The sequence below is a fragment of the Manis pentadactyla genome, chromosome 7 (genome assembly GCF_030020395.1).
Source record: "Manis pentadactyla isolate mManPen7 chromosome 7, mManPen7.hap1, whole genome shotgun sequence".
Taxonomy (NCBI): Eukaryota; Metazoa; Chordata; class Mammalia; order Pholidota; family Manidae; genus Manis; species Manis pentadactyla.
In genome coordinates this window covers 120,691,620-120,716,097 of record NC_080025.1, presented here as the reverse complement: position 1 = coordinate 120,716,097, position 24,478 = coordinate 120,691,620, and the positions used below count along the sequence as shown (strand labels likewise).

Below are 24,478 nucleotides of genomic sequence, written 5' to 3'. Positions count from 1 at the left end.
TGGTCCCACCGTAGACTGAATTTGAGAAATCCCAATGAAGACAAAATATGGTTACGATTAAGGTCATGGTCAAGGTTTTAAGGACAGATAGATTCAGTCAAAGATACATTATGGAGATGAAAATGGACTTCAGACTTCTCATTAGTTAGAAATAGAAAATCCTGGGTATAAACACAAGGTACCACACAATACAGAAATTTTAGCTTCTTTTTCTTTTGAATTAGAGAACCGATAGAGTTTAGTTATGTTCAAGATAGAGCTTTTATTTTAGGCATATACTCAGTTGATTTCAGTTTATATGAAGATACTAAGAATAGTATTTCACCTTTTATAATCTTAATGTTTGGTACAGGAATATATAGTAGACTGCTTTTTGAAGGCACTTTTTTTCTTTTTTTTTTTAACCTTGAGGGACCAGATAGTATTTTCTGCTGTCAGGGTGGAAACCTAAAATCAAGAGTCATTACATAGGTACTTGTATAATCATTTAAAATGTAGACATTAAAAATGTAAAAACCATTCTAAGCTCATTAGAATGTAAAAATCATTCTAAGCTGAATAGTAAAACAAAGAACATTCAGCTGGCTAGATTTGGCTCATAGGCTGTAGTTTGTTAAGCCCTGCTCTAAACTAATTTTAAGATTTAATAGTCGAATATATAGTAAGAATTTCAAACAAAATTAGATTCAAAGATGTTAGAATCTGTGTAGAGATTACATAATCATTTTTTTTAGATTTTTGCTTGGAGTAGTGGAGTGGTGGTGGGAAAACCTTCATATTCATGAAGGATAAAAGAAAATAGTTTACCTTGTGTTACTATAGTAAGAGTGCCTAACCTGTGCCCTGAAAATCTCAGTGGTTTGTCGTTTGCTGAGTGTACTTTCCCTGGCTGAACTGAAGTTCTTAAAACTTGGTAAGCTACCGCCCTCTGGTGGGAAGTGTGTGTCATAGCGCCTCTTTGTTGCCTTCCTGCGCTGAAAGACGCAGCAGCGTGCTCTGAGATGACCTCTCCTTGGAAAAGACACTGTGACATTTAATTACTAATCTGACATTGCTTCTTAAGATTAACGATGGAGTTCACTTATCTGTTATATTTCTGAAAGGAGCAAAGCAAATGCATTTTGAAACTTCCCTCCTGTGCAGATTTGTTTGGTCCTCGTACGGCCCACCCTTCATAACTAGTCTTGCACATCCATTAATAAAAGGCCTATGCTTCACTACATGTACATTTTAGAGAATGACAGTGAAGGCAGGCAATGCAACCAGTATGGGTAGATAAATAGTTATATTCTACTGTGATTTTTAAAACCAGATATTTGTGCTTTTCCTTTTTTAATGGACTTGCAGGGTTTTTTTGTTTTTTAAATAATAACAGAAATCACAGGTGGTTGCAAAGACAGTAGAGAGCAATTCATGTACTCTTCACCCACATTTTCCAGTGGTTATATCTTATGTAATTATAGTGTATCAGAACCAGGAAATTGTCATTGTTTGCACATAGTTCTGTGTCATTTTTATCGCCTGTGCAAATCCATGTAACCAATATAGCAATTGAGATACAGAATTATTCCATGGCGACAGAGATCTCTCTCATACCACCCTGTTACAGTCATCCCCCACCATTACGGACCCCGGGCTACCACTACTCTGCTTATTGTTTCTGTCATTTTTATGTTTTTTAAAATATTTTGTGAATAGAATTATACAGTATGAGACCATTTGAGATTGGCTTTTTTCACTCAGCATATGCCTTGAAATATTGGTGCATATTAATAACTTGCTCCTTTTTATTGCTGAGTAATATTCTGTGGTGTGGATGTGTTACAATTCATTCATCACCTGTTTCTCAAACAAACAAATCAGCTGTTTCCAGTTATTTGCTGTTATTGCCTATAAAACTGCTATGAGCAATCACAGATTTTTATGTGAACATATGCTTTTATTTCTCTGTGATAAATGAATGTTTAGTTTTGTAAGAAACTGCCAGACATCTTCCAGAGTACACCATTTTACATTGCCACCAGCAACGTGTGAGGGATCTAGTTTCTCTGTATACTTGCTGGCATTTGGTGACTTTTAGCTGTTCTAACAGGTGTGTAGTGGTATCTCAGTTTTCTTTTCCTTATGGCTACTGAAGTTGAACATCTTTTTAATTTCAGTTTCTATATATATTCATTGTTAGTATATAGACACACAACTCGTTTTTGTATGTTGGTCTTATATCTTGTAACTTTGCTGAATTTCTTCTCAGAGGTTATGTTTTTGTTTTTGTAGATTCCTTGGGACTATCTATATAGACAAACATAATCTGTAAATAAAGACAGTTCCATTTCTTCCTTTCCAGTCTTTTTACTAATGTTTTGTTAAGGATTTATGCCTGCATATTAATAAGACATACACATTTGCCTGTATATTACATAAGACATTCTTGTAATGTCTTATTCTCATTTGGGTGTCATTGTAATACAGGCTTTATAACATAAATCGGGAAGTACTCTTTTCTATTTTTGAAAGATTTTGTGTAAAAGTGGTATTAATTCATTTTTAAAATATTTGGTTAAAGTTGCCAGTGAAACCGTCTGGGCTTGGAAATTTTCTGAAGGCGAGTTTATGAACTATGAATTCAATATCTGGTAATTATGGGACTGTTTAAATGATCTGTTTCATAATGGGTAAGTGGTATCAGTACTTACTGAGGTATTGGTACAATTCATCTAAGTTGTCAAATTTACATGTGTAGAGTTGTTCATAGCATTCCTTCATTATCCTTTAATGTTGGCAGTGTCTGTGATGATCCCCACTTCATTTCTGAGACTGGTGATTTGTGTCTTCTCTTTCTTCCTATGTCAGTATTACTAAAGGCTTGTTAATTTTACTGATATTTTCAAAGACCAGCTTTTCGTTTCATTGTTATTCTTCATTTTTCTCTTTTAAATTCCATTGATATTCTTTTTCTCTTTTCAATTCCATTCATTTCTGCTCTTTAAGTTTCTTTCATTCAACTTGTTTTAGGTTTATTTCATTCTTTGTAGCTTCTTGACACGGCCTATTCATTTGAAACTTCCTTTTTAAATGTCAGCACTTAGTGATAGAAATTCTTTTCTCAGTATTCTTTTAGCTATGTCTCATAAATTTTAGTAAGTTGTATTTTCTATTCGGTTGAGTGTGTTTAATTTCCCTTAAGACTTCCTCTTTGACCCATGGATTATTTGGAAGTATGTTGTTTAGTTTCCAAGTGTTTGGATATTTTCCTGTTACTTTTCTGTTACTGATTTCATTGTGGTCACAGAACACAACTTGGTGTGATTTCAGTTCTTTTAAATTTGTTGAGGTTTATTTTATGGTCCATAATATTGTCTTTCTTAGTATATACTCCATGAGCACTTGAAAAGAATGTATATTCTGCCATTGCTGGGTAGATTGTTCTTTTAATGTCAATTAGACCCTGTTGGTTAATGCTGTTTTGAGTTCTTCTGTACCCTTGAAAATTTTCTGTCCAACAGTTGTTGAAAGAGGGTTCTTCACTTGTCCAGCTGTAATTGTAGGATTGTTCTCCTGTCAGTTCTGTCTGGTTTTGATTCACATATTTTGTACCTCAATTGCTTGGTATATACACACTTAAGATTGTTGTGTCCTCTTGCTGAATTGACCCTTCAGTCATTATGTAATCTCTGTCTCTGGTCATTTTCTTTGCTCTGAAGTCTATTTTAATTGATGTTAATAGAGCCATTCTTGTTTTCTTCGGTTTGAACAGCTTTATTGAGATAGAATTCACATGTCATACAATTCAATCATTTGAAGTATATGGTCATTGGATTTTAGTATATTCACAGATATGTGCAACCTTCAGTCAGTTTTAGAACATTTTTATGTCACAAAAAGAAACTCTCTGCCTTTTAGCTTTTGCCTTCCTTCCCTGTTCCAATCCTACCCCCCTCCCTTCTCCCATGTCCCCTAGACATCCCTAAGTGATCACTATTTTGCTTTCTGTATCTATTGATTTGCCTATTTTGGACATTTCATATGCAAGCTATTATATGTTGTTTTTTTTCTGTGAAGCACTGTTACTTAGTATAGTGTTTTCAAGGTTCATTCATGTTGTAGTATGTATCAGTACTACATTCCTTTTTATAACTGAATAATTCTCCATTGTATAGATCTATCACATTTGTTTATCCATTCATCAATTAATGGACATTTGGAAAACAAATTGTTTCCATGTTTTGATTTAATAATGTTTCTATAAATATTTTTATATAAGTTTTTGTATGGATGTATGTTTTCATTTCTCTTATTTATATATACTTAGGAATAGATTGTAGTTCTTATGGTAATTCAATGTTTAACTATCTGAGCAGCTAGCTGCCAGGTTGTTTTCCAAGTGGCTGTTCCAATTTACCTTTCCACCAGTAGTAGACAAGGGTCCCAGTTTCTCCACATAACACTTTTATCATCCAACTTCTCAATGACAGATGTGAAGTGGTATCTCACTGTGGTTTCACTTTTCATTTCCCTGATGTCTAGCATCTTTATGTATCTTCTTTGGAGAAATGTCTATTCAAACTCTTTGCCCATTTTTTATATTGTTTCTTATTGAGTTAAAATTCTGCTTTTGATTATTGTTTTCATGATACATCTCTTTCTACCCATTTTACTTTACCTATGTAAGTCATTATATTTAAAGTAAGTTTTTTGACCAAAACTGTAAGCTAATGGAAGAAAATACAGGGGAAAAAGCTTCATGACAGTGAGCTGGACAATGATTGTTTTTGGGTATGACACCAAAAGCACAGGCAACACAAGCAAAAAATAATGTAGGATTACATCAAACTAAGTCACTTTTTCACAACAAAGGAAACAATTGACAAAATGAAAAGTCATCTTATAGAAAGGGAGAAAATATTTGCAACCATAATCTCAAAAGAGATTAATATGCAAAAAAATATAAGGAAGTCATACAACTCACTAACAAAAAAACCAAACAACTTGATTAAAAAATGAACAAAGGATCTAAATAGACATTTCTTAGAAGAACATATATAAATAACCGATAGGTATTATGAATAAGTGAAATGACATCACTAGTCATTAAGGAAATGCAAATGAAAACCACAATGAAATACCACCTCGTGCCCATTTGGAGGACTGTTACCAGAAAGACGAAAGATAGCAAGTGTTGACACAGAGACTGTAGGTAGGAATGTAAATTGGTAAGGCCATCATGGAAAAGTCTGGAGGTTATTCAAAAAAAATAAAAAAAGAACTATTTTAGGATGTGGCAATCCCATTTCTGGATATTATATTCAGTGAAACTGAAACGACTGAGATATATCTGGACCCCCATGTTCACTGTAGGATTATTCACAGTAGGTGAGATATGGAAACAATCTAAATGTCTGTCATCAGATCAATACGGAAGGAAAACATAGTGTGTTTATAAGTGCGATGGAATATGATTCAGCCAAATAAAAGAAGGAAATTCCACCATTTGTGACAACATGAGTGGACCTGGAGGATGTTGTGAGATAAGCCATACACAGAAAAACAAATATTGCATGATCCCTCTTTCTTACATGTGGAATCTAAAATAGTCAAACCCATTGAAGCAGAGAGTAGAATGGTGGATACCAGGGACTTGGGGGAGTAGTAAATGGGGAGATGTTGGTCAGGGGGTACAAAGTTATGTTTACACAAGATGAATAAGTTCTAGAGATCTATTGTTTACTTCAGGTTTACTAAGAAGGATCACCATGCAGACACAAACAAGGTAACTAGGTGATGGATATATTTATTAGCTTGATAGTGATTATTTCATTACATTATATATTATATATTACATTATATATTACATATTCAATGTATATTTATATCAAATTGTACACTTAAATATATACAATTTTAAATTGTTAAAAATATGTCAATAAAAAGAGTTCCTTATAGACAACATGTAGTTGGGTCCTGCTTTAATCCACTGTGCCAATTTCTCTTTATTTGGTACATTTAAACTATTAACATTTATTTTAATTGACATGTTAGAAATTAAGCCTGCCATTTTATTCATTTTATTTTCTGTTCTCTTTTTTTGCTTCTCTGTTTTCTTTTTATGCCTTCCTTTGAATTATATAGACATATTTTAGAAGTTTCTTGATTTATTTATAGTATTTTTTTAGTGTATTTCTTTGCTTTTTTTAGTGGGTTGCTTTTGATATTTACTGTCTGGCTTCTAACAGAAAAAGGGTGCTGACTAAAGGTCTAGATTTAAGAAAGTGAGGGAGAAAATGTTAATTATACAGATTAAGCTTAAAAATGTTACATCTATAGCTATTGTGAGTAGCACAAAATATTGAGGAAATTGTCTTCTAGTACTTGAGAACTTATTATGTGATTCAGCAAAAACATCACCACATCACTGACAGACAAGTGAAATTCCAACATACATCTTCATTGTTTTGCCTTACTGTGTCTTACTCTTCAAATGAAATATCATCCAACATTTGTGTTGGAACTGCACTTGTAACCAGAGGTTAGCTATAAAGGGGTCCGTGAAACTCAACTAACACATTTTGTGAGAACCATTTGGCTATGTAGAATTTATAAATAGTATTATAGACTTAATTATTTGTGGGATTGTGTGCTACAAACACTTTACATCAGTAGAATTTATAGTACACTAGGAACCTTTATATGTATAAATGTATGTATAAATGTGTCATATATGGATGTGTGTGTATTCACATACATGCATATTCCACCCCTCTCCACCAACCTCAAACCAGTTGTTAATTATTGAACAGCACACCACTGGTAGTATTACTGTTACCTTGAGTTTTTCGAATTAAGGTACCTGCAGTTTTAGCTTAATAATTCTGATTTAACAAACTGAACTGATAACAAGCAAATATTTCACTTGCACCTTCCATTTCACAGTGTCATTGTCCTAATGGAAGGGTCCTTGAGCTGCCAGAGGATGTTGATTGTCTCAGACGTGACAGTACAAAGTGACTGTGGTTAGATGGAGTAATTACACGAATACAATATTCCTTCTTCTGGGTATAGAGAAATTTACACTGATAATCACTAAGAGAATGTTCACAATTAGGTGAAACTCTTCTTGCTTTCAGGTATTAAAGGAACTGGGTAGCATCTCACTTCTGTTTTCATGTCACATTGATATTGTAGAAAGTAGAAAAGAGATTATCGATTACTGTTTGATCCCTTGAGAATGGTGCAGAATATGTGCATAATGTCCACATGTTTTAAGGATTTTTTTCTTTTTTCTTTCTTTTTTTTATTGATATACAGTCTTATGTTAGTTTTAATTGTACGACACAGTGGGTTCAACAGTTACCATATAATTAAATCCTCACCCCAACTAGTGCAGTTACTATCTGTCAACATAGGAAGATGTTACAGAATCCTGGCTATATTCTCCATGCTGTACTACTAACCCCATGACCAACCTTTGTTATGAGTGAGAATATTTGTGCCCCTTTAGCCCCTTCACACCTCCCCCTCCCCATGGTAACCACCAGTCACTTCTCAGTGTCTATAAGTCTACTGCTGTTTTGTTCCTTCTGTTTTGCTTTGTATTATATTCCACAAATAAGCGAAATCATATGGTATTTGTCTTTCTCTGCCTGACTTATTTCACTGAGCATAATACCCTCTAGGTCCATCCATGTTGTTGTAAATGGCAGGATTTCTTTTCTTTTTGAAGGATTTTCTAAAATGGTATTTTATAATCTGATGAAGAGCAGCAAGAAATAGTCTAGTGTTTCAGCCCTGATACTTTTTAATATGTATATTTCTACAAATGAAATCTTACATTACTTTAAAATTATTTAATATTAGACTGTCTTTTCTGACTTTAGTAGAGACCTTTAAATCTCCCCTGTGATAAACACTTGTGCATGTAGGTTATATACCCACCTTTTTTTTGGCATCTGATATATGTTTATATATAACATCTACTTCTAAATTTGTCTTGACTTTTTCCTCCTCAGTTTGATGAGTGGTGTTAAGAATAATGTTGGAAGAGGGATCAATGTGGCCTTGGTAAATGGTAAGTATAATTATTTCTTCTTATGGTTGTAGTCAGTGGGTATTCAAGTGGCCCAAAGTAAAATACACTCTAATAACAGGGAATTGGGTCGAAAAGTGCCACACTTGACACAAAGCCCTTTCCCAACTCTCCCCAACCACCAGCTACAGGCAGAGATTCAGCTCCTCGGTATTTATAGCGTACTTTCTTGGAAGCATCCACTTGGTGTGCAGTGTGTGGAGAGTCTCCCGGGAGATCATCAGGATGCATCCAATCTCATATCAAACCAGTGAAATCTTGCTGAAAAACTTGGAATCCTAATGTAATATGAAAGTAAATAGATATGAATGAAGGTGTGTAAAATGACGGGGGGTGATAGACTGTTGGATGGGGTGGAGGGAGGAATGAAGAGGAAGAATTAATTGTAATTTTTTCAGTATTGTCCATGTTCTTCTGGTAAGTTCATTGGTATAAATAAGTTCATTGAACTGTGAACATCTCCAACGTTGTAGAAGGTGTCTACACTGTAGAAGGTGTATTAGAAATCACAGCCACCTTACCCAGTTCATAGTATAGGAAAGGATTTTTTTACTTCTTTTCACAAGAGATAAATTTTTGTGTTTCCACTTTCTTCATTTTCTTAGGTTAAAAAATTCTGTAACTATTTGTGTCATGTAATTGATAGCAAAAAAAATACATTTTAAAAGGGAAATAAATTTTTAAGAGATCACTTTAATTTTAGAAAACAGCATATTCATCTTTTTTGGTAAAAGTTTTATGTGTTATGTATTTTTAGCTAGTATTCTTAAATAAGGGAAGATGATAACACATAAAGATGAAAAATATCTGACTTTGAATTTGGTCTGCAGTCAGCAGTGAATTTCTGTTTGCTACTCTGTGGTTTACAAGATTAGTGAGAAAGTCCTATCCAGAAATTACTCTCTTAGAAATATATTTCCAATGCATGCAGATCAAATTTTTCAAGTCTTTCTCAAAGTAATTCTTTCTCAACTAGTGCATTCATCAGCCTGTGGGTAAGATCATGTGTCTTATACAATGTAGAGTATATTTCACTTCATAATTTGATACAAATCCGATCTTTTTTTCAGGAAAAACAGGAGAAGTATTAGATACCAAATATTTTGACATGTGGGGAGGAGGTAAGCATGAATAACATCTAACTGTTCTGTTGCTAACACGGACTTCTTAATCATCTCAACATAATGTAGCCTGTTACTGAGAGAATAATGGTACTATTTTGATGTCAGTTCATTTGGTTTCTCTTCTTTTCAGTAAGTGTCCGGGTACATTTAAGTAATCAGTCATATTGTATATACTTTGCTTTTTTATAAAAATTGTGGTGTGTAATAAAGGGCAGTAATAATCAAAATTGAGATTTTGAAAAATATGAGTCCTGTTTTCTGCAGGACCACTAATTCAAAGCTTTGGGCTGCTCTTGGTTTCTGTCTGATAATTTTTAAAGAGTGAGTAACTTGAAGAAGGGCATAACCAATTTAAGCATTTTTAACTGATTAAATTGATTTCTTTACATATGATTTTTCAGTTTCAAAAGCCAATCATAACCGGAATTATTATTAAAGTAGATAAATATTTGAGAGAAGGAAGAGAATTTTTTTCTAGTTCATTGGGCTGCAAGTGATGAGCCAATATCTTGCTAATTTGGCAGTTCCTTAATGAGCCAGTGGAAGTCAGTCACCAGCACGTACAGCAAGGACCTGGCACCTCAAAGTGCCCGAAAGAAAGGGATTTCTTCCTCAAGTTGGAAGGCAGGCTAGCACTGCCTTTTGAAACTCTTCTAAGTTGTTGGTTTGGGCAGTGTATTAGCATAAGGCTGTTCCTTGCACCTCCCTGTCACCATTCACTTTATATATATTCCCTGAAGCCAATAGCTGTTAGTATTCCTGAAATATATGTGAGGTTTTCAGACCATTCAGCTCTTCTAATACTTCCTCAGCTTGTAATCAGATACCATGTAGTATTTATTGAGATTTGGTTAGGAGAACTTTTCATAGCTGTCAAAACTGTGTACATTTAACATGCCACCATCAATTTTAGATTCTAAAAGGCATAATTGGTCCTTCCAAAACTTACTATGTCAAACACTCCTGCAAAGCTGTTGTTGAAACCAGTCATGTGACCAGAAACTCTAGTATTTCAGCCCTTGTAGATTAATTACGGCTGAAGTACTCTTCAAGTTGAGAAAGGGTGGCAGATTAATGCCATCTTTGTGTTTAAATGGAAGTGGTTTGTTAGTGGCTCTAGTACCTTTTTTTCTGAATTGAAGATGCTATTATTATGAAATAGAATTCAATTAGAGAAAATCCTCAGAATCTTTGCTGTAGGAAGAAACTGACTCAAATTCACAGTAACCCAGTTTTGAAGTAGTGTTGAACTTGGAGGCTGTTAGGAAACCTGACACTAGAGTTCAAGATGTAGGATGATTTGTGGCACCTGACCTGCCTTTCTGGCATCCCCAGTTTGTAGTCAATAAAGTGGTTTATTTTTAAGTCCTTGTGAATCTTGATAAACTAGATGAAGCAGGTAATGACTGTAAAATGTGCCATAATTAGTTTAGCTTTCAGGAATAACTAACTTAACATTCCTTCCTCTAGTTACGGTAAGCAGATACGCCCAGAAGAGCTCTTAAATCTGTGTGTGTGTGTGTGTGTGTACAAACTTATATAATTTTTAGACATTATAGATCCTTTTGAGAATTAGCTAAAAGTCCTATATTCTCTTCTTAGCAAAGTGCCCATACAAACAATTTTATATATACCCAGGAAATCCATGAGCCTTCCTCCTGCCCCTTTAAGTTTCTGACTTTAAATCAGAAGTCATGCTTTAATGTGACTTTGCTACAGTTTTTTCATTTAACCCCTGGAATATCAGTACAAAAGACACTTTGGATCAGGACTGAGAAATTTTAAGTTCATAGTAGGATCATATCCAGGGACAGTTAATTTTTAACCTTTTCACAAAATTTGTCTCCCTTTTGGTTATTCTATGTTACAAATTACTGATTTACAAACACTTAATTTATATTATTAACTTTTAAGGGATTATCATGATGATTACTCATTTTTTAAAAACCCTCAACCTCTCTTTTTCTTCAGATGTGGCTCCATTTATTGAGTTTTTGAAGTCCATACAAGATGGAACGATAGTCTTAATGGGAACATACGATGATGGAGCGACCAAGTATGTAAACCTAAAAATTTATACAACTTTTTGGAACGATAGTATATAATTATAAAAGCAATACATTTTTAATGAAAAAAATACATCAAATAGAGCAAAGTAATCCAACTTCCAGGTAAGCGCTGTGAACATTTTTTAGTTTGCATCCTTTGATCTGTGTATTTATTACACATATATTGTGAAATTAAACTCATATTGTACATAAAGTTTTCTATACCTCTTTATATTCTGTTTTTCACAACTTTAAATTGTTTTTCTGACATTAATATTCTTCAGGAGTATTTTTCATGACTTACCAACAGTTGATCATATTGGCCCCAACTTTATTTAAAAGTTTCCTAATATTGCCACATTTTTTTGTACTACAAATAACATTGTGATACACCTCCACTTACATAAATTTTTTTGCATCCTTGATTATGTCCTTATGGCATATTCCTAGAAGTGGAGTAATTGTGAAAGGACGAGTGTGATACATTTTTCATAAATGTAATAGATGGTATTTTGCAGCTTTTTTCTTAAATTGTAAATGTAACATTTGGAAAATGCAGAAAAACATAATGAGGAAAATGAGTGTGGTTCACCTCACTCTATTCAAAGGTAATCATTGATAACATTTTGTTTCCATCTCCATATTTCTTAATGCACGTATTTTCTTTATCTCAGATATTTGGAATGATAGTATTTATAACATACTTTTTCATTTATTTATATAGTAAATATTTTTCCTATACTATTAAATATTTTTCATAACAACATTGTTCATGTCTGCCTAGTATAGCTTTTCTATATGTGTCATGATTTAATATTTATTTAATAAAATACCTACTGCTGGACTCTTAGGCTATTTCCAATTTTTCATACTTAGCAAAAAATGCACTATCTTAATTTTTGAACAGTCATCTATTGCCTCAAGATATATTTTGTGAAGTAAGGTTGTTGAATTAAAGGATGTGCATGTTTTTTAAAAAGGATTTTAAGTTTGTACCAATTTTACATGTAATTTAGAAGTTCCATGACACTGATTGTTAACTTTTTTAAAGTTCCCAATTCCAGAAGTTTTAGAAAGGGGTTTTGTTAACATGACTTTCTTGGCTTATTGATAACACTAGATTTTTTTTTCACAAGTGTTTTTTGGCTGTTGTAAATTGTCTTCTGACCAATTAGGTTGACTCATACTGATTTATAAGAGCTCATGTGTTTAGGATGTTAACCATCATATTAAAATATATCGTTTGCTTTTCATTTTTTAAATGTATAGGGCTTTTCAGCTTTTATAAATTTAGACTAATTCTTGTGTAGTTAAGTTTTTGTATTTTCCTTTTTAGCTTCTTCTACTTTTATACTTGAGAAGCCTTTTTCCAAAATAAATACTTAGTAGATTTTCCTCTTCCAGTGATTTCACCGTTCTCATGTTTATAAAAATCCAATTGTAATTTCCCAGTGACTTGTAATGCCTGTTCTTATGTAGATTTGACTGTTTCTAAAAGTTCTGTTCTATTCACCTGTATATTCCTGCTCCAATAAAACACTATTTCAATTTTTTACTATTTTCTAAAAATAAGTGTGCATAATACTTCTTGTGGGGCTAAATCCCTTTTAGTAGTCTTAAAAAAAACTTCTGTGATACTTTATCCACATGACTTTTATCAAGAATATATGTCCCTTGTAGATTTTAATTGAAAAAGCTTTTAAACTGTAAGGTCCACATAGAAATGTGGCATGTCTGTTGCTTGATTTTTTTCATATATGTATTAAAGTGTAACTATATTGCAGATTTGCACTGAGAAAACAGTGGCACTTTATGAATGTTTCTAAGCTAAAGTCATTTCACTGACATTGTGTATTTTATCTGCATCAGCCAAGGATGTGTTAAATTCATAAGTGGCAGGTTATATAAAACTAGCATATTCATCCATTGCCATTTAGCTAGATAGAACTAAACAGAATGTAACCAGGTATTCCTTATCAAATAACAAGGAACTTGCTATTAGCTTTTGCTGGGAAAATAGGATATTACATTTAAGGATTTAAAGTTTGAAAAAAAAAAGGCTTACTTTTCTGAATAGACACATGTGACCTCTCATTTTCATCAGATGTTTCATTAGTATGCTTAATGAGCATCAGACCTATTCCCTTTCTGCTAACATAAATCGTAGCCATACCTAAGGATTATGGCAGGGATGGTGTGTACTCTTTAGCTGGTATTTATTGATGCCATCAAATGTATCCTAAAGAGCCTCAGAAGAAGGTTCATCCTATAAGGCAGAAGTGGGAATCTAAACTTCGATGTCTTTACACTTGATCAATATGATTCAAATTCTGTACATTTAAATGAATTCAGCTGTATGCAGTTTCAGTTTGGGCACATGAATTTGTATTTTGAGTACTTGCCTCTTCCAAACACTGGTGAAACACATTTTAAGCATCATGTCCTTTATACAGAAATAGACAGACAATCCTTATGAAGGGCCATCTGCATCTATTAAATAGAACAGAACAGAAACATATATCCCGGCAGGTGTCTGATTGTGGAACTTCTGGAATGAGTCATCAATTGTGGTACACCCAGTCTTACAAGGGAATAGGGGCTCTGCTTGTTTCTACTGCTGTGTTATGGCTTTTCCTTACATAAGGCCACTGGATCCACCTCATAAGGAATGGTTTGTTCTCCCACTGATACCCAAGAAAGTTTAGAATATAAAATGGATGTGATTGCTCTCTCCAAGAAAGGAAGTGGTATCCGTGGTGGTTAGGGAATGCAGGACTCAGTTCTCTGTAGCTGTCTCCCTCCCATCCTAGTTCCTATTATACATAATGAGCTCCTTGGCTATTCTCTGTACTTCAGCACGTGGCTGGGGTTGGTCTCCATCACAGCATTTCCCAGCATATTTTGTGGTGGAATCCCAGCCTTCAAAACTGTGATGGTCAAATAAGTTTGGGGATAGCACCTTGCATTTTGCCCCTTTTAGGGATTTACAGTGAAAGGCCCTTAAGTTCTGCTTTAAGAAACCTCTTTACCTTTGTTTATCCCAGTATTTCTTGATTTTAACTAGGAAGACCATTTTGAAAACAAAAAAGAAAATCTATATTTAAGAAAACTTATCTTTTAGGGAGTGCAGGTCTCTTAATGATGCCTGCTTTCTACCCCAACTAAATCATAACTTTTTGTTTGTTTAATAAAGAATATGATCATTGGAATGAGCAAGCTAAATTTCACTGATGAACTCCTAATTTTGGAGAGAACACTTCATGCCTAAGCAAAGGGTTTAAATGTGGATATCCTGCACTAAGGGATCTTAAAGGTCACCTGCAAAGCATCCCAGCCAGGGCAAGAGTCCCTTGGAACTCGCCAGACCGCACACCTCTGAAGGCCACTAGGACCCTCATCAGTTCTCTATTTGAAAGAAAACAAAAACCATTCTTCAGTAAATGTTACATTCTCAAGGTGGTCTCCCTCTAAATTCCAACTGGTAGTCTTAACAATCGGGTAAATGAAACAACGAAACAGTAAATATGTTCCCCAAATCATTTGATTCTTTGAGTATTTGAAACTGATATTTCTATTTAGTTTTCTTTTTTCCAGGCTCAAGACTTCTGGCTCTTATAACCTTTTGTCGTGTTAAGTTTCAAGGTCATTTTGCCCTTGTGGCTGCATTTCTCGGTTGTTCTCTGGTGGATTATTGTCTCTCTGAAAACAAGTGTTGCAAATGGAACACAGTGTTGTAGATGTGCTCCGGCTAGTACAGGGTGCAGTGGAGATGATTACTTACCATGTTTTACAGATTACATTTCTTTGAATGTTCATACCAACTAATATTGTATTAGTTTTCTTTAAACAGTCACATCATATTTTTGGCTCATGAATTTTTGGTCAAGTTGAATTTTCAGATCTTTTCATTTGCTCTCAAAACTTTTTTTTTTTAACCACTGCCAAGTCGGGTCTTTCTCCTCATTCAGAATTTGATTTTGTTTAATCTAAATGAAGGACTTTATATTCATTTATCCTTCTTAAATTTAATTTTGCTGACTTTGGCCCCTTGGTCTTGAATCTGACATTTTTCCTATGAGATTCCACAGTCCAAGCTTTGTACTCTCTCCAAAGTCATTCTTCTGTTTAAATCTAAGTCACTGATAAAAATGTTCACCAAGGGCAGCAGGCCACACTGCCAGAGGCCTCCTCCAGAGGATTCATCTATTAATCAACTGCAGAAACTAAATTCAAACAGCTGCCAGTGTACCCTAGTAGGCTCACATCCAGCTGCTGTGTCATTATTTTATTCATAGAGGCTATTTTCTGAGACTATGCGATGGTCACTTGCAGTTCACGAACTATGCTAATTACAGGGCCCTGATCTACTGCCTGAGAACCTCTTCAGAGGTTGAAATAGCTGAAGCTTGGCTTTATTTATTCCTCCCTCCTTTCTAGCACCTCCTCTCTTTCTTTCCTATTTTTTAATGCTCATGGGATCTCCCCGTTATAATCCATTCTAGAATTTTGCTAGGAGTTGGAAGTAGTTTATTGGACCATTGTTTCTAAAATTTTTGTCTTTTTTGAAAACCAGAATATTTAATTTTTAATGTCTTAACATCTTCATTTTCCATGATGCTTCTAAAATAGCTGAAACTACCTTGGAGATTACTTTGTTAGTTCCTTTAGAGTGTAAGTATGTGACATTCATTTATCCTGGAGGCCAGAAGGCCATTTGTCCTGGGCCTGGAGGCTTAAATATACTTTAAAGCACTTACATAGGTATTAGTGAATTCATGTTCCCTCTCTATGTTGATCAGAGTGTTTGCCTCTCTGTAAAAGACAGTCATGCTTTGATCTCAACGTGATATTCTCGTGAAACAGTGGGTTTCTTAATTATTGGCACTTAGTAGCAAAAAAATTTTTTCTGTGGCCTTTAATGGTTTTATGAATCTCATCTCATTCCAGGAAGTACAGATCTAGGTCTTCCCAGTAGTAGTATTAAAAGTTGTGTCATTAGTGATAGGAATTCCTAGTATTTTTGCACAGTAACTTTTTTAAGGTAGACCATCACACAACACCTATAGTAACACTAACGTAGAACTGCCCTCTGTTTTTTCTGGGGTTGTCAGCAAATATAGTAAAAATTACTGGGAATTTCTGTTTATTTCTAAAAAGACATATTCTCTCATAAAAGTTTCTAATCAGAACTTTTTATAATACTCTCCTTAAAGTCCAGGCTACATGATTGATTACCTGTGCCTAGCGTTTTGTATCCTCCAAATGCCTCAGGTGGTTTTCTTCCAAAGTTCTTGACACTCATATTTTACTTCTGCTTCCCAACTGGTTCTCCCTGCTAATCAGAGTTGAGCCCAGGGTGTTATTTCTCCTTGTTTTTTTCTGGGCTTTTTGGAAAAGGTAACGCTGGCTTGGTTTGATGGCGTGACTGTAGGACCGTCAGATTCCTCCTTGCCCAGCAAAGATGGAGGCAGTTCGGAGACTCCGCATCTCCAGCTCCCATTTCCGTTTCTACTCCAGGTTGCCTCTGTGTGGTTTTAAAATCTGTTCTAGGAAGATTTGATCCCTCTCTCTGTCTACTTCCTAGTTTGTCAAAGGATAATTTTCTATTGATTTTAAAGTAAATTCTTAATTAAAATAATTTATTCCATATAAATTTTTTTAACATCTCAACCTGTCGTAGATAATTAAAGTACATGTAACAAACTCATGTTGTTTTCCTTTATAGAATAAAAAGCTTTATCTCCAAATTATATGCTATATATAAATGTATTAGTTATACTGGTTTTTAAAGAAATGGTATTTTGACAACTATGGCATATTTAAGCAACTGCTGAAAATACTGTCTGTGTTGCATGGTTTTAAACAACTTTTTGAAACATGAAATTATCTTTTCACTTAGTCAAATAGAAGATACCAAAAAGGAATACTAAAATTCCACAAATTCTATGTAGGCAGATCAGAAAACTTTAGAAGTTATTGAGGAAGTTATCTTGTTATGAAACTCTAGTTAGATATGCATAGGGCCATGCCTCAGAGGTGCCCAGTATCACCCCTAGGTTTGATGGTTCGTAGGAGGACTCACAGGACTCAGCATATAGACCTGCACACTCACACCACAGTTTGTTACAGCGAAAAGATACAGAGCAAAACCAGCAGAGGAAAGATGCAGGCAGCAGAGTCTGGAGGGAACCAGGCCCAGGCTTCAAGGGTCCTCTCCCAAGTGGAGTCACGCAGGACAGGCTTAATTTGTCCAGCAACAAACTGTGACAATACTGTGAAATGCTGTCTACGGGGGAAGCTTCTTAGAGGCTCAGTGCCCAGGGTTTTACGTGTAGGCATCTTCTGTCTAATACATCCCCAAACTGCAGCCTCTCAGACAGAAAGCAGGTGATCAGCATAAACTGCATTGTTTGTACAGTTTAGGCCAGGGAACCATTCTGGGAATAGTAGGAGCCTTTCCGAAATCCAAGTTGTCAGATGCCAGCCAAGCACCACCAGTCTTGCTATTAGGCATGTCTGAGGACAGCCAGCTCAGGCCTGCTTGGTAAGCCCTTCTCTGTGCAGGACCGAGCAGTGTTCTCATGAGAAAGCAAGAAAGATTAACAGATTCAAAACGTAAAGTTAAATTTTCAGAATTGCTTCTAGATCTGTGGCTAAATTGGCCCAGTTTATTGATACAGATCAAGGTGATCACTTCTGAAATTCAAAAGTACAAAAGTAAAAATAACTACCCTTCAATAAATATACTTCTTATTTGATGTAAAATGCTCATATAAGAAAGATATTGCCTACTTTTTGCCAGGCCTGCATTTCTATATGAAGCAGTATTTTTTGTATATAAAGCAGTCTCTTGGCATTTGTGCCCTTAACATTTGGCTATTTATGAGCAAACCCTAAAGCCTGTGAGATGCCAATTTGTAATTATTCTGAGATGTAAATGTGAATCAAGGCCTCTCTATGGGAAGTCATCAGTAAGCTGCCCAGTGAACCTACCGACCCATCTCTGCACTTCAGTGCTCTTTGTTCTTCTTATAGCAGCAAAACTTACCTACCAGTGCGGCTGATGCAAGTAAAACATTCTAGGAAAGTTGCCAGGAAATAGAACACTTCGGTAAACTGAAGAGTGGAATTTGACAGGCTTTCAGATCCGTGACATCTTAACACTGTTTGGAAACAAGACAGCAGGGTCCAGGCCATACTTCAAGGGAGTGTCCCTCTAATGCCAAACTTGTTCATTGAGTGAGCAAACAACAAGTGACAGGCAGTTCACGGAGGGGCGGGCACGCTGCTCTGACAACCTTGGCGAGGAAGCCCAGAAGCAGGCGCATGTGAGGGTGGTGAAGGTCTCAGAATCGTCACAGAGGCTGAGACTTCACTGGCTCTTTTGCACAGCCATTTCATTTATTTCTGTTCACTTGGTTATAAACACATCACTTAAATAGACTGGAGTCTGAAAGGCTAAATATTCCAGGGCTACTGCTGATTTTTCTCACTGATGCTAGTGAACTTCCCCCAGGAGGACAGCAGTGCCCAGGCTGTGGTTAAAACAGCTCTGCTGCCGCATGGATAGGGTTTGCTAAGTCTACTGATATATGTAGTTCTTTTCTGCTTTGTGCAGCTTTTTTTTTTTTAAACACAAATTATCCCATTTATCTTCAAGTAGTTAAATGAGAACTGTTGTACCTAGTGTTTCTTTCATTAAAACATCAAAGAACTAACTGATACTAGCATGGGGTGTTTCAAGGAATACCTTGTTCCTTCCTCACTGACCCTCATGCTGTGCTTTTTGTGGTTATGATCCTCTAGCCATTTGCAAATATAAAACTGACTTTGCCTCAGACTTTAGCAAAAAAACTGTCTCATTGACCTGTAAGTGCCATCTTTTGGGTGCTAGATAGGACTTATGCCAGGTATCTGCCCAGGTGACCCTTAGTTTTTTGTTGTCTTTTTTTAATTTACTTTTCAGCTAGTATATACCTACGGAATTTCTTCTCCCTTTTGGGTCAGAAGGGGGATTGGGAATCACTCACCATCAGGATAATAACCTAGACAAAATTCCTTAATGACATCTTCCAGTTAACTGTTTCCTTAGCTGTTGACTTTTGTCACTGTTCTTCCTCTTGCTGGCAGGTGCTGAGCTGCTATGTGATTAATACTCATTTTTATTAAATAACTACTTGGCAGTTATCACTGAAGTACAGTTTATATCCTTATTCTTGAAATCCACTTTCTTTTAATTATAATAGGATTAGAAACATCCAGATTTTTGTCAGCATTTACCTTTATTCTATTCAAATGTAATTTACAAAGGGTTTAGTGGAGGAGATTCAAATTGATCTTTAATTTTTACAAAGATATTGGTCGTTAAGACCTTGGATTAACTTAGGCATCTGTTACCTGCAGTATCCCCTACTTATTTGATGATGTAGAGGAAAGTGAATTATTCTCGTGAAATAAAGACATCTTAAAGGTACCTCTGAATAGAATCAACTTAATATTAATTGCTAGATTTCATGTTACTAAAGAATTCACATAGTAGGAGTGCTACTCCAAAAAATTTCCATATTCTTTATATTCTCTTATTTAAGCTGACATTTTCTCACTTCATCTCGTGTTGCATATTAAAGATTCTAGTGCACCGTATTTATCTCATCGTTTTTTCTTCCCCTTGAAGACTCACTGACGAGGCCCGGCGGCTCATCGCTGAACTGGGAAGCACGTCCATTACCAATCTTGGTTTCAGAGACAACTGGGTCTTCTGTGGTGGGAAAGGCATCAAGACAAAAAGCCCTTTTGAACAGGTTAGTGTCTTAGACTTTCATAGTTAATGGACAAGATCAAATCGTGTGAAACTGTATTGTTGTCCATATTCCCATCCCAGTTTCTTGAAACTTGATTAAAGCAGATGTTAAATATGTTCACATATTTTTCATTAAGTTCTTGGTAATCAGTTACTTGAAATAACCATGGCACTGTTTTAAAGACAAAACTTAAAAATAGTCAAACTGCATGGGAATTTTTTTTCCTACATGGCCGTGCTTTAGAAAACGATTACCTTAAGCTTTTAGGAAGTGTTGGTTATCAAACAGTCTAATTGAGCTTTTGATATTATAATCAATAAGTTTGGAAAGACTTTAAAACTTAGTAGAATGTATACTTTTTTGATCAACAAATGATCTGCGATGTTTTGTTCTTTTCAGCTGTTATTTCGAAGGTCTGCCAAGCTCCAAGGGCAGAGCTCATTTAATACCTTCAACAAGATATTATAATTTATATGAGCTCATTGTTGACATGAGTGTTACTGAGATGAATGTGCCGAAGTGTGTTATTGCAGATAAGCAATTCACAAAGGGTTTTTGAACTGTACACTATTATTGTGTTCCAACAGCACATAAAGAACAATAAGGACACAAATAAATATGAAGGATGGCCTGAAGTTGTAGAAATGGAAGGATGCATCCCCCAAAAGCAAGACTAATATGGAGAAAATTGGAGAAAGCGCACTTTCACTATTAAAAGAGTTATAACAGAGAAACTACATGTAAATATTTTAAGAGCATGCAGCCATCTCGGTGTGTGCATGAGCATTATCTCTCTTTTGATGTCAGGATTATTTATTGCTAACGTAAATAGATACCTTTGTAAATAGTCATTATAATGAGCAAATCACTGAACCATTTCTAAGCACATTTCCCTAGTAATAGCTCAATGTTTAGACAGCTCTGTTAATGACATCTTCTAATTCTGAAAGCATACCTAATGGATATCTTAACAATTGTGAAAAGTATATTGACATATATACTGGTTCTGTGAAAATCTGTCATGGAATAATATGGATGTTAGGGAGCAAACTTTGTTTTCTTTTATATATATTGCCTTTTGATGATAGTATGTTTTAAATTAAAAAGATATTTGGCTAGTTGTCTGTGTAATGTTACTTTATGGTCTGACTCTCCTGATGTACCTCTTTTCTTAGTCTTTCTCTTCCCTTCCCAAGAAACCTAGAAATAAAACCTGTATCAGATATGGGAAAAGCACAACAAAATTCTTTTTTTAATGTACACAAAAAAGTAAATATAGAAATGTAGGTGGCATACGGGACTAAAGGTGGCTCTATTTTGTGTTAGCAGTGTTGAAAAACTTAATTTAGTATGAGCTATTTAGAGTGAGGTTGGAGGTGGCAACCCCACAGAACTGGGGAAGCAGGCCAGGTCCCTTCCTCAGCCTAACTGGGTAATTCAGGACAACCGTGTCAGAGTATTTAGAACAATACTGGCATATATTTTCCTTATTTGATTGTTACCGGCATTGACCAAGTGGTTTGGAAAGAGACATGCTTTAATATCACAATAATTTTGATTTATCAACCAAGAAATTAATTTTGTATGTACTTTATCTAACTTCATAATAGCAATTTTTGCCTGAGATACAGTGACATTTAGAAAAGTCTTAATTACTGAATGGACTGATAAGTTTTTTAAAATAATTTCATTTGATCCAAAATGACTTTACACCCTATTCTATGTTACAATATAGGTTATCTAACTTTTCGTTGACTTCAGATGCCTGATTAAGTGACTCAAGTGATTTTTTAGGACATTAAATACCAGTTGTGTATGAAGTTTCTTAAACTGGAACATAAACAAACTTAATGATCAAACTGCCATTCACAGTAAAAGGCAGCACTTAAATTTTGAACCTAAATTTTCAATAACTTCTATAAAAAACTAAAAGCAGTATTTTTTATTTTGCTGTTAACCAAGTTGGAAGCTATTCAGCTATTTCTTAAATATTAATGAGCTTTGGGGTACTATTTCTTCACTCAAACTGAATGTAATTCATGAATAAATCCACCATACACATTTAAACAATTTTTGTAAACTTTTCAGATTTTTGGTGCTTATATGCTAAAATTACATTCAGCATGTATATTTTGACATTTAAAATAATTCCCTCAATTCTGTAGCTATTCTATAGTTCCAGGGATTGTGAAATAAATAATTGCGGTCTTTTTTCTTTTTTTCTTTTTTTTAATTATGAAAATAAATATGCTTGGTTTTGCGCTGTGAATTTTTTGTGTTATCTGGCAAAGTGATACACCTACAAGCTTCACTTTAACATTCATCAAGCATTTATTGTACTGCTTAACATGCAAAATTTAAGTCATTCTGATGGTTACACACACTGATACCCTCAGTAGTATGTATAGAATTTAAGTATCTAAATGGCAGGACATCCTTTTCAAGATAGAGACTGTAAAATGATAGCTCGGTAAAGCTGTATAAAATGTCAAAAGAAGGGAAAAAGATTGGTTACATAATGACTGCTTTCTTGTAGCTTGCTTTTATCTGGATTCTGTCTTCTATAAATTGTGCCAACTTATCTTTGGAAGCAATAATTTTCTACATTACATTTTCAGATATCTTTTAAAAGTCAACATTATCAATGAAACAACGCTCATTTAATGTTAAGAACTTTCTTTGCTAGAATCATAAATTTGGCATGGACATTTGGGTATTTTAAATGGTGTGTAAGGACTTTTGAGTGCATATTTTTTAGTTGTAATCACATGTTTTCCAGAACAAGTATATGCCTGTTAAAATTAAGCAAGGAGAATAGGAAAATAAGTGACATTTGGGAAATTAAAGGAAAATTGAGCCAGAGATTTCATAGTCCTGACTGTAATTTGATTAAAGTAAAATTCCCATTGTTCTTTCTACCTACCATTGTTCTTTCTATATTTTGTATTTATTTTGAAATGAATCAACTAATACTTTATGATTTTATGCCAGATGAACTCAATGCATTTAGCCTGTATTGTACTTTATACTTTTCACAATGTATATCATTATAACCTCCCAAAAAAAAGATAGTTTCACTTAGTTTGGTTGACATGTCCCATTTTTAAATGAAAAAAAAAAAATGACAAACATGCTGTGTTTAATTAGCAGAGTGGTCAAAAGTGGAAATGCATTTAGAATACTTTTTAAAATGAATATGAAAGGGGAAAGTTGTGTTAATTAGGGAAAAGATTTGCCACTTAGCCTCTTCAATTAGGCCTTGGATAGCAATAAGTACTTATAAATTGCCAGTTGTAAAATAGAGTACCAGACTTCACCTTGTGCAAAGCATCCCTCAGAAGAATTCTTCTGTCTCTTCCCAGGATAATTTTTCTATCATATACTTGGGTTTTTGATTGTCACATGCCAATGGCTAGTTGATTCCTATCTCCCTGGGGGCTCCCTCAGTGTAGACCTTGACCTCTCTTACAGCTTGTCTCCCACCCGCGCTCCCTCCCCTTCTAGAAATTCCTGTCAAATCAAGGCTAGATAGAGAAAAAGCAGGCAGGCCTGGTTTGGGAGTATTCAGTCTATTACTCCACAGCTTGAAGGCAGCATGGTGAAAACTTCCCGGGAATCTCAGACCCTCCAGTTCAGTGATGGAGCCACAACCGGAGGGCTGCTCTATTAAGGAAACACTTTGAACACTAGGCTGCCTCTTCTAGGAGCAGTCAGAAAGGAAAAGGGACTGGTCAGCCTCTCGGTTAGAGATGGAAGAGAGGTTTCTCTTGGGTTTGTTCCACAGATAAACAATATGGGGAAGATAGTCTTCCCAGCACTAGTTCACAAGTACAATTTGCTGCCATTATTAAACTCACTATTCAGTTCTACATAAATTATGCCCACCACTGGGGTGCATCAAATATCAAAAGTTGAGACCAAATTGTTAAAAGATACTCCCTTTTATTATGGAAAATTGATTTATGAACTTGCAAGTTCCTAATGTTCCATACACCCAGCCCATATTTGTTTCCCTTGATAGAGAAATCAGAGGCCTAGTGGCTTAAAGAGAAGAAAATTCTGTGATGAGAACAGGGTGGCGTACCGGGTAAGAGGCCAGACTTGCCTGAGTATGCTGCTCTCTTCCACTGTGATTGCATGACGACCTTAAGAATTCCATCGCCTTACCTGTAAAGCAGGGGCAACAGTGCGAGTGTGTGGCACCTACCAAAGTGCCTGGCACACGTTACCCATTAAATGCAACTGTATGTTGGTGTTTTGTTACAGCAGCTCCAGCCGACCAAGACGCCAAGCCAAAAGGGGTTGGGTTGGGTGGGTGAAATAGGTAAGGGGATAAAAAGGCACAGAATCTCAGTCATAATGTAAATTGGGGATGAAAGTACAGCATAAAGGATGTAGTCAATAGTTCTGTAACATCTTTCTGTG

At 35.1% G+C, this 24,478-nt stretch overlaps 1 protein-coding gene across 2 annotated transcripts in view; it reads left to right on the top strand.

Annotated features, from left to right (window-relative positions):
- Positions 1–21,171, top strand: part of FAM3C (FAM3 metabolism regulating signaling molecule C) — a 46,133-nt gene extending 24,962 nt beyond the window's left edge. For both annotated transcript variants that reach the window (XM_036905652.2, XM_036905653.2), the window contains exons 6-10: positions 8,004–8,062; positions 9,151–9,201; positions 11,176–11,260; positions 19,927–20,053; positions 20,641–21,171. In XM_036905652.2, coding sequence (XP_036761547.1) covers positions 8,004–8,062; positions 9,151–9,201; positions 11,176–11,260; positions 19,927–20,053; positions 20,641–20,730 — 412 coding nt within the window. In that variant the 3' untranslated portion in view covers positions 20,731–21,171. The remainder of the gene's footprint in view (positions 1–8,003; positions 8,063–9,150; positions 9,202–11,175; positions 11,261–19,926; positions 20,054–20,640) is intronic.
- The last annotated feature ends 3,307 nt before the right edge of the window (positions 21,172–24,478 follow it).